Consider the following 11495-nt stretch of genomic DNA (forward strand, 5'->3'; position numbering starts at 1 on the left):
GGGACACTTACTTTTCAGTATTTCTTCCCCCCCCCCCCCAAGGTATGGTTATAGTCAGGTGAAATGCTTCCTTGTAAGATACCCCACTTTGAGAAACAGCTCAGGTTTTCTGCACACACTAACCTAAAAAAGGCCTTCAATATAAAGGAAAATGAAAACAAGAATAAGCAGTGGATAATGGAGGAAAATGTGGCAAGACAGCAGTCTTTCAGGAAGAAGGCTTGAAGCTTAGTTTTCTCTAGGTCCCATTCAACTTCCTTTTCCTTTTACTTATTTTCCATGTTTTATCTTCCTTGAAAAGCTGAGCAGCTGCAGCTTGACCCAGTCATCCATGCCATTTCCCATTGCCTGGGGAGCTTATCCTGGGGATAACATGGGCTAGAAGCCCTCAGTTGTTATTGGGAGCCTTGTTGGACTGCCATGGCTGTCTCGGTGACATTCCTCCAGGAGCAGGGAGCCTGCTGTGGGTTGTGTCTGCATGGGTGTGACCAACAGGTGGGAGCACTGAAGCTTCACATGCCTACATGCCCTGCTCCCGGAGGCAGTGAAGATTATTGTTTCAGCTGTCATTAAATGAGAAGAGTTCCTGTCCCACCTAGCTGGTGGGAGAGCCTCCCCCAGCCTTTCAGTCTGTTGAGAGAGTTTAACCAGGAGGCAAGATTTTACCTGCTTCTAGTGAAACCTTTCCTGCTGTTTTGGTGAATTAAAGGCCGTAACAGCAGGAGAACATTAGCAACACATTAACTGCAGGGTAGAGATTTGCCAGCACTAATTTATTCACAGTTTGGAATAATCACTATTGCCTCTATGTATTTGGAATACTGTGAATTAATTAAATGCTAAGAATAATTTGCAGCCTTTAATTTTTGCTGTCTGACTGTGAGCCCACAAGCAGGTCTCTGATCTCAATTACATCATTCCAGCTCTCACTGGGATCAGCTATTGACTTGAAAAGGCAAAGCTCTTTGGTAAAGCAGCATGACTTTCCTGTTCAAGATAAATATTTCTCCAGSACAAGGTTTTATTTTTTTATTTCTCGTGGCAAGCTGTAAAATTGAACTTGTGGAATTTAAGTGACTAATTACAAGAAGTTCTTATTATCCAGATAAATTGTCAGCCATAATGTGCAGTGATAGTAATCTTAATTTTTGAATGAGGATCAGCAGGGTTAGCTTCTTCAAAATATTGTACTTGTAAAGCAGTCCTTGTAGAACAAAGGACTATTAYCTTTCTTACAGATGGGATCAGTAGTGTTCACCCTGAGTAGCAGTGCAAGTATTTGGGTCTGATTCATGCAGAGCAAAAGTGGCAACAGACCATTTGTACTTGCATATTTCTTACAAAATGCAAGATTCAACATAATTTATAATTACTCCCAGACAAAGATTATTAATTAAGAAATATTTTTAATAACTACACTACAGGTCTTTTTCAGTCACCTGTACCTATCTTGTATATACTGTAGAAATTRTTATGAAGTGAGTAGGCTGAGCTCTATCCCCTCCAGGGCTAAGAGGTGCACCCAGAAGGACCTTGATGCTCAGAAGAGTGCCAGGCTATAGAAAGGGAAAAGAAAAAAACAATAGAAAGCACACTCCAGATAATATCTTCAATGCTTTAGGTCCTTTGCTAGGATCAGCAATGGGTTTAATGTTTTTTTACCAAGGGTTATAGCAGATGGCTGCAGGCTTAGGAGAGCCCAGGGCTCAGGCTGTCCCTTCCTTACACAGATATCCTTACATCAGCAAGTGAAATATGGACAGTGCTGCCCTCATTGCAGAAACAGGCAGCTCCTCAGAGATGGTGGTCCAACCAAGCATAAGCAGTGGCATGATAGGAAACACCCAGGAGATTTGGGCAGATTTGGGCTTGGAATCTTAGGCGCCTGTGGTATCTCAGAAGATCATGTTCCTGGATCACTCCTGCAAATAAATGCGGATTGTAAATCCCACTTGAAAGGGTGATGTAGGCACCAGTGTGCTTCCTTGGAGGCAGCTGCTAGTGATTGCTTAACACCGCAGTGATGCCATCGAGCTGCACAGAGACACTCTGATACTCTATTGTGTTTTGTTTTAGTGTGGTGCTCACCTGGGGCATATTTTTGATGATGGACCTCGCCCAACTGGCAAACGRTACTGCACAAACTCTGCTTCATTATCTTTCAAGCCAGCAGACAAGAGCAACGCTGGAGAAGGCAGCAGTACTGCCAGTCCTGCCCAAACAGGCAAAGCTGAGCTGTAGGATGAAGCAAAACCTGCCGAAAACTGTGTTGATCCCACAGCTTACAAGGAATGTTTTCTAGTTTTCGAGTTGCCTGCTCTCTTATATCCTAAGAATGTTCAAATGTATGAAAGCATTTTGCACCATCCTTCTTCCTCACCTTTTTGGAACTGAGGCCTTGCCTGCCAGTGCATTTACTATATAATTGAATTGAAAAATATCTTGACTGAGTCCACAGGTTTTCTTTTTCCTTCTTTTCTTTGAGATTGCTTTGAGGAATCTTTAAATTGAGAGGCTTTGACATCATTAGTTTCTTCTTAATGCTGTGTTACTCTAGGTTTAGGCACTATTCTTTTTGTGGGAAATGGGGCTCATGCTTATCTCCAGTCTATAGGAAACATCTGGGCATAATAAAATCCTGAATTCCCAGCACATCTCTGCTTTGTTCTGACTTGTGAGGCATGCAGCCTTTGGTCATATGGTATTCAACCATCTCCCAGCATCAGCCGCACCTTGCAAAAACTTGTGGTTATGGCTGTTCCTTCCCAACTGAAAGAGATGGATGAGATGTTAAAATCATCTTTTGGCTAATTTACTGCCAAAATTTCAAGGGTGTTGTTGAGAGGATGTAAACAYTGTCTCAGCATCTGTGTTTCCCCTTTGTTTGGTATTTAAATCAAGGTTTTAACTAGTAAGGCTAACTTTTGCAGGCTACTAATGAGGCTTTGTCTGTTTGCAAGGCCTGTTCAACAAGTGTAACACAAATCTGATTAAAGTTGAAATCTGCAGGGGGTAATTATATGGGCAAGTGAAGAGATAAACTTGCGAAGTGAAGTAGATGAAGGATGACTAGGCTCTTTATCTTGTCAATTTTTACAAGGATTCAGAAACATGACAGTTTCTGCTAGAGGGGACTTCAGGAATGAATGCAGTAGAAAGAGGGAGACCCTCCTGATGTATCCAGTTTTAAAGATTATCTGATCTGGATGCATACTGCATACAAGATCCGGCCTTTAATTCGTGCAATTGTGGTGTAGGACATGAGTGACAGCGTTGGTGTAAGAAATTAATTTGAAAAAAGCCTGTCATAGCTTCAGAAATTTTCATGTAGCAAAATTCACTGTCCTATAAGATGTTTTGCACAGCTGCTTTTAGATTTTGTTGAAAAACAGTTAGAATTGTACATAATAGTGTTCTTTAAGCTATACTATATAGTATTTGCTAACACCACTTTGCCTTTAAACACTGAGAGACTTAATGAATATGGTATTTACTTTTACTAGCAAACTTTGTGACTAACATGTTAGGATCAGATTTTATTCTTAGTAAGAACAAAGCAACCACTGATTTTTATGGAAGCAGGATTGAGATTTTTATGTCAGTGATAATAAACATATTATCTAAAGTTCAAACACCCTTCAGTTAAAATATAGCTACTGTGAAAGCATATGGAGTGGTCAGAATTGCCTTTTTAAAGCAACATTAGAAAGACATGAAAAAACATACTGCACCTCAACATTTAATGGATGCAAATAACAATGATAAATATTTACAGCTAAAACACTTGGGCTTGCTGCAGTGAGCACCTATTCATATGAGTATTCCCCCAGATGTAATGCAAGAAATTGCTCTTTAGCTGCAGGAAAGGTTGTGCAGATTGAACTTTGATGTTTCAAGGAAGTCAGTTTCTCTTAGTCTTGTTAGATTTTAGCAATTTCTTCTAGAAGGACTGCTTTTATCCCTTGCTTTTAAATAAAGAATAGTAGGTTTTCTCTACCACATTTTCTGACATAAACATTAAAAAGGCAGCATCTATAAAAATGTGGTACATAAATGTGGTTTAATTCGAGATTGCTATTCGATTTAAGTGTTATCAAATTTCAGTATATTCCTGCCTTATGTTAAAGAAATATATTACTTAAAGTTCAGAACACAGTAACATATGCTGTCCTACAAGAGATTTATTTTTGCAGGATATGGAATGCAGTGAAATGAGTTAATATGGTGAGGTGTATGTGATCTCTGGGAGTTAGATCATTTAATATAGGAAATGCATTGTTCTTGTGCACAAGCTATGCCATAGCACAGTGCAAGATTAGGCAGATTTCCTTTTATTGCTCTTAGAAGATGTTAGTAAGGGCTAGTATTGAACTCTCCAAATTTGGCTTGGTCTGGTGATGATTGTGATGGAGGAAACCTGGGAGCTGAGCACAATGTATTGAAYAATAGAATATTTCTATATGTTTTAATTTTGCACTGTCTAGATGCTTATAAAAACTGAATGCAAATGTGTAGAAATAGCAAAATATATTTTCTAGTATCTCTATTTTACTCAGATGTTTAAATAAGATACCTTAAAATTCATGTCACATGTTGTTTATATATACTATATATATATAAAATTGCACTTTTTTATATATATATACATACACACACATATATTATTTGAGTATAATTTTAGCCTTCTGTAAGGCTAATAACTAAATTAATAACTTTTTAATAACTAAATAACTTTTTAATATAAATAACTAAATAATAGTTAATTATTTAGTAATAATTAACTTTTTAATAACTAAAGCCTTTCCATAAGAGGGTTCAATACTTTTAAGAAATCAAATATACGTTTTACAGATTAAATTTGTTTTCATATATTTGCTGTACACAGATATAAAATAAATTCCTTTATAAATAATTCTGTTCTGCTTCTTTATTTATCTGGTTTTATGTGAGGTTTCTGCATCCTTCACTGCAGCATGTCTCATGGAACTGCTTTTACTTTGCTTTCCCCTACTTTTCTGTGAATATTATACATACAATGCCTTATCTCAGCTGGTTTCTGGCAGGGACACAGCACTGCAGGGCACCAGGTGTCCTTGCACCTAGCAGCTTTTAAGAGACTGTCACAAACACCCAGGTCCCAGTAGAGCAAAGAAATACTTAGAGAAAGGCTCAACATTAACTTAGCAGAAGTTTTAACATCTTCGAAAAGATCTAGTGTGGRATGTGGTGAGTTGCAGGCAAGCATATCACAGGAGCCCTGCAGTGCCCCGGCTCCATCTGCAGTGGAGGAATGTAGCTGGAAGTTTGTTTCTGACAAAGTTTCATCTCCAAGGATTYGGGTTTGGAATACTGCAAAGGCAGCAAGTTACCACCACTTGGTAAATCAGCCCTGCAGAGGGTTTTAAAAGATAGGTGCAAGGGAGGGGTAGAAGTTGCCGGCTGTTTTTAAAACAGCTTGCATGTTTGTGTCTGTGGGAACCATAGAATTACATCAAAATTAAATTCCTTACTAATTGTTCTCTAGCATTGCCAAGCGTCCAGGTGACACAATGCAGACTTATTTTACAAATTTAGTACAATTGCTGTTAATGCAAAAATAAATCCCTTTGGACTCTGTACCTTCCCATCCACTGTACTTCCCTCTCAGAACTGTAATAGTTTGATATTTCTGAAATGAGGTACTAACTTGTACCACTAAAAAGAGACACAGAGCTGGTTGCCCTGTGGTGGCTTTGCGCTGTGGTCTCAGCATAACCTGGCCAGTCCATCAGCACCCAGAGGTGCTGTGCTAAGCCCTGGCAGCAGACAAGGGGGGTAGCTCTGTGCTCCAGTCCAGCTCAAGACAGGCTGTGTTTTGCAGTGCAAGGCATGCAGTTTCTTCTACATGTGTACCCCACCACTTCAAAACCAGAGAACTTTCTAGTAAGAGACACTCTCCCAGCTGATGCTGCTGTTCCTCAGGGTGCCCCAGCCACACAATGGGAGAAGCAATGGTGGCAGGGTCAGCCACACAAGGCCAGTTAACCATCTTCTTTGGGACTCTCCTATTGTTGTGGCTTTATGGCTTCCATATATCAGAGGCACTTGAATCATAAGCCTTTTTCTCAAGCTCTATCGGTCTCATACACTRAAATAAAACCCCAGTATGTTTATATGAAGTTCTTAAAACAGGCTTTACCACAGTGGCCACAGCATGGAAATAAGACAGCATCCACAGTCAGGGTTTCTGTTGGGGTGGCAGCAAAGAATKCATCGTCACAAACATGATGCCAAGTGTGGATGTGAATGTTGGTTCTCAACTGTACTGAATGGTCTCAGTCTTAATTTAGTTAACTCTGTTTTGGAGTCCATTTACCCAATTGAATTCTGTTGCAGAATGGCTTCCTTATTGTTAATTATGTTACAAAATGTCTGTGGTTATGTCACTGCATGACCAGCAATCCTCTTGTCCTTCATCCATTATTTGGAGTGGAATGTGAAATACACAACACAGGCTACTTTTCTGGTCCTAACTCAGCATTTCAAAATCACTCCCTCTTCCTATCCCTGAAGGAATTTAAGGATGAAAACAAAATAGATGTTTGCACTTTCTGTGTTACAATCRGTGTGCTCTATACCCACTTATGTGTAGAACAAATGGTAGAGTATTCACTGGCACCCGAAGCAAATTTGCCAGCTTCTGAGTTCAGTAGAGTAAAACAAAATGTTGTTTGCACATTGGGAAACTGAATTAATACTTCTTGTTTTATTGACTATTAAAATGAGGCCACCTACAGGTCCCACAATAAACCTGCAAAAATGTCTAATTCTCCATGTGTGAAGACCTGCATTGCAGTCTGGCTTGCTCCGACTTTGTTGTAAAGAGAAGCCATACACTACAAGGCCTGATGAGGCTTTTTACATCAAAGCCATAGCAGCAGCCAGTAACTGTATTCCTTTTACAGTCACTTAAAAAACCAAGGTGAGATAATAGTTGCAAACATGCTCTGGTGAAATGACTGTAATAGCCAAACTCAGAGCAGTGTAGTCAGATGACATTCTGAAATCCCTATTACACAGGCTGCCAGTGTAGTATTAAGTGCACCAAGCAAAAAAGTGTGTTATGTCCATATGTTTTTGGGATTGGGACCCACTTGAGCAGCTGAAATTAAGCAGGAAAAGTACACTCAGAAGTCTTCCCCAAAAACCTCCTGGGACTTAAAGCCGGTCTTCTTGGACATTTTGCTTAGCCAGTATATCCAGCAGAAAAAAGAAACAGTTCAAGAAAAGAAACGACAACAGGCATCCATTTTCAAACTGCTGTTTTACTTGTTAGACATCTTGCAAACACTTAAACCATTTCACTCTGCAGATATCTTAGCCAATGTACTCTCAGTTGTTGGTCTTTGTAGTTTCGGTATAGATGATACCTGTGTTCTAACTTCTTTTAGCTAGGAAATTTTACTGCCCTAATGCAACAGGTCTGTTTTTACTGCCTTAATGCAACAGTTCCCCCTCCATTTTCAGTTGCTGTATTTTCTTCTCTTTTGGTTTTTTGATAGCTGGCATTCCAGACAATGACACATTATTTCCTTTTCACAGTGGAATAAAAACTACCAAAACTATGGCTTCATCTTGTCTTAGACCTTGTACTTCTCACTTCTTGTATGACTGATTGAAAGGAGTATCTGTTCCCCAAAATACAAGCAATTGCCTGTTGGCAGTGTAAGAACCATGACAAGTTGTGTGTGCCCACCTGCAGAGAAAAGTAGCAGTTCTTTGGAAAAGCAAATAAAATACATCTTTGTTGGCCTCTTAAAGAGGACAAGTTAATTTTGTGTGTGGGCTAGTTAATGTTCATGTTTTTCCAGGCTGCCCTAAAGCCCTCATTCTTATATTTCTAGTATTGTCTCATCCAGTTTACAACTTTATTATTGTATGTTTCATACAAACACAAACATCTGGAGAACATCCTCAGGTATAACTGCTGGGCAGTGCAGAAAATATCTGGTGTGATCAGAAACAGCTTTTTCTTCCCATGAAAGTACACCCCTGAGACTGGGAAATTTCAAAGGTCTGTAATGGTGTAGAGATCCTTTCACCTCCAGAACTCCACTTCACATTTGCCCTAGGTCTGTAACAGCCAGCATCCCTGGTGATTTTTTAGCTGTTCAGTGTTTTTTTGTGAAATTAGTTGGTGCAGGGATCAACTCACAGAAATCACTGTGGCGATGATGCTGCAACTGGTAAGGAGATTGAATTCCTTGCTATAAGAACAGTTGGTTTCCATCTAGAGATCAGTCAGGGGATGGAAGGGTACATGGAGAGTGGGAAAGTGAAAATAGAAACTTGCATTTTTCCCCATGCTGTTTGCATCTCTGGTTCCCTTTAAACTGCATGGATTTCCATCATGGCACTATTAAGATCACATTTAACTCAGGATTAAAATAACACAAACTTGTGAAACCCTGTAAAAATAGGTCCTAATTCTTAACCTTATTCTGGTATGTGTCTAACACCACTGACTTTAGTGAAACAAAGCTCCTATAATCTGAAGTGATAGAAAGGGCTACTAGGAAAGGTTTCTCAACCTACTTGTGATAAAATATTTTCAAGAATCCTTAAAAACTCTTAAAATCCTTGAGAGGAACAGGATACCTTTGGAAAATCCTACTCCTCAAAATAACAAGTACAGAGAATGAAAGTCCTGAAAGCCATGGGCCACATTGTCAAAATAGAAGTGTGTACCACTAGAGCTCAGCACTGCTGACTGCTCAGGGGGCCAGTGCCTGGCTGCCTCTCTGCACGCACCCCCACTGCTCTGTTTTCAGGCCTTCCTTTACATGCTGCAGAAGGTAGCTGCAATATGTTCACACACTTGCTGCAGAAGGTAACAGCAATATGTTCACACACTTGCTGCTTGAGCCCTGTTGTACTGGATTTTGAGAAAGGATTTTATCTTGTTCCAAGTTAGAACAATATCTAGGGAAGAAAATCCAAAGTTCCTTCCCCCTCCCCCCCCCCCCCCCCCAAGCTGAGAAAAGTGTAAAGAGTATCTGGAATTTGTTGTTTTTATGTTGTCAACTTCAGCTTTGTGGGCTACCACCAGTCCCAGCAGTCACCAGTGACCATGAATTCAGTATTCGCTGTTGATAAATTACAATTTTATCTTTGTTTGGCTAGGGCTTTTAGTAGCCTGCCAACTCAAAACCATTGCATAATATATCATTAGAGGGCAAATACCTTCCTGTGTATGTCTGTGGCGTATAAGCAGCTCCTACCACAGCCTGGACATTCCAGCATCCTGCTGAGGAAGGAAAGCAGTGCCTCAAATAATTTAGCCTGCAGATTTTTCTTTTCAAATAAAATATTTTTTTTGTTTTTCAAAGTCACACACTGGGGCCTGTTTAGGTCACAAGACGCCAGAGACTGTTTACTTTGGAAAACAAGGACATCCATGGTGGGAGGTGCTTTAAGCAACACCCAAATCTGGTGTTTCAAACCAAACAGCAGCCTGGCCAAAGGGCAGCTTCCCTCATCCTTTCTGACACCATGACATCGAGGGAGAGCGCCCAAGAGCTGACTGATGCACATGCAGCAGGGATAATATTTGGTATCCTCACTTATGAACTCAAGCACCTCAAAGTGTGTGGAAGATCCTCAGATGACAGGAATAAATATTTTGCATTGACTGCAGTCAGTGTTTACAGTAGAAAATGATTCCTTGAAAGCCTAAGACAGTGCCCAGTAGTGGGTAATATCTAAAAGTATTTTGGTCATAGTGGAACAACATTTTTCCTACACCCAAATGCCAAGTGAGATGGTAGGTTTTCCACTTCCCTTTGAATATTTTATTTAATCTTAAAGTTGATTCAACTGTTTGGTTTATGGAGATTTCTAAAAGTCAGATTTTCTTCTCAGTCATTAGTGGAAAAAGAGAAGAAATTCTTTGAGAACTTGATATTAGGTGGCCAGAAAAAAAAGATAGCGTGATAGGTTCCTACTATTGGTGCAAGTGGAGGCACTTTCAGATACAGCTTTGCTTCCCTTCTGAATGGCATTGCAGGGCTGAGGCTGTTTGAGTGGGATGCACAGCTTTGCTTCTCCTTGCTGACTGGCCAGGCTTGCTCTGTGTAAGAGTACAGGAATTGTCAGATCTGTGGGCAGCTCGGCTGAAAAGGCCCAATCTCCTYGACCTTATCGAATCCACACTGGAGAAAGTGTGTCCCTTCAGCTATTTCCATCCCTCGCTGGGTGGCCATGCAAGAGTTTATATACACTGTTTAAAAATGTATGTGTCTTTTTGCATGTGGATTTTTTTTCATCCTCCATTTTATGCCACAAACCAAAATTGCCACAGATAACTACTTTACCTCTGGGAAGACATTTGTTTCCGGTTGACATTTAATTAATAGGTGCATTCCATAGATCAAGTTAGGGGGCAAAAATAAAAGTAAATTTTAGAAGATTCAGCCTATTCTTAACCAGGTATTTAGAAATGTTAAACTGCAATAAAAATCCACATCTATGTGGACTCAGCTAGAGTTTCACAACAGCAGTGAGAATAGGGCACAGGGCTTCCTATTTCAAATGTCTTCAAAACATCCCTTCAAAGAACCTGTATTAGGTGTTAGGAGTAGAACCTGGGGCATCCAGTTTCACAGTTTTGACCATTTAAGAGAGATGAATTAAATAGGGTTGGTTTCAGAAATGCACTGTGAATGGATTACTGTTTTAGCCTTGAAAATACACATTTCTTCCAGCAGTATAAAAGTGAGGGGAGTGTTTATGCTACTAGTGTTGGAAACACATCTTTATTCCAGTGACTAAAGCAGACTAAYGAGAGCTATCAAACTTGCTAGTGACTGAAGGAAAGTCTTTCATTGCCTCACACTGGTGAAATCAGAGTGTTTTCTGTAGAGTTACTTCTGATTGACACTAGTGTGAAAGAGACAAATAGAAGGCAGCATCAGTGCACCACAATAGTCCATGTGCTCTTAATGGCAGTGAGGGAATGGGGAGAGGCAAGCGCAGCAGCCCCAGGAGACAACTACATCAATCACCAAAGGCATGCCCAGTTACCTTGAGCCTTATCTAGTAGATATAGTCAAATTAGCTACATTTGAAACCACTGCTGTTCCAGAAAAAAAAAAAAAATAGCATGAACTCTGTTGCTTTCTGTAAGGAAGGTAAAATGGGCTAAATGGCAGAGTTGAGCCACTGGTCTGGCTGCCATGAGGACAGGTAGAGAAATTGCTCGTACAGGCAGATCCCAAGAATGAGTCACTGACTTCTGCTTTCCAAATGCTGTCCAGGGCAATGCATAATTTCAATATGTTTGCYGTTGTATAGAGAAAAATCCAAACTYGATTCCATTGAGTCAAGCAGCTGGTCCTTATCAAGATCCGTGGGCTGGGCCTTCAACTGTTGGAAGCCTGTAAAAGAGTAAGCCTGGGATTGTACACAGCTGGTATTCAGAGATGCCTTCAAATCACCTTGGGCAACCACTATTTTCA

The 11495-nt window shown here is 40.1% G+C and overlaps 1 protein-coding gene across 1 annotated transcript in view; it reads left to right on the forward strand.

The window, feature by feature from the left end:
- MSRB3 (methionine sulfoxide reductase B3) overlaps positions 1–4684 on the forward strand; it is an 84167-nt gene extending 79483 nt beyond the window's left edge. The window contains exon 7 of the mRNA XM_057378139.1: positions 2077–4684. Coding sequence (XP_057234122.1) covers positions 2077–2241 — 165 coding nt within the window. The 3' untranslated portion in view covers positions 2242–4684. The remainder of the gene's footprint in view (positions 1–2076) is intronic.
- The last annotated feature ends 6811 nt before the right edge of the window (positions 4685–11495 follow it).

The sequence above is a fragment of the Malurus melanocephalus genome, unplaced genomic scaffold (assembly GCF_030028575.1).
Source record: "Malurus melanocephalus ecotype Western Australia unplaced genomic scaffold, MMel_1.1 scaffold_10, whole genome shotgun sequence".
Taxonomy (NCBI): Eukaryota; Metazoa; Chordata; class Aves; order Passeriformes; family Maluridae; genus Malurus; species Malurus melanocephalus.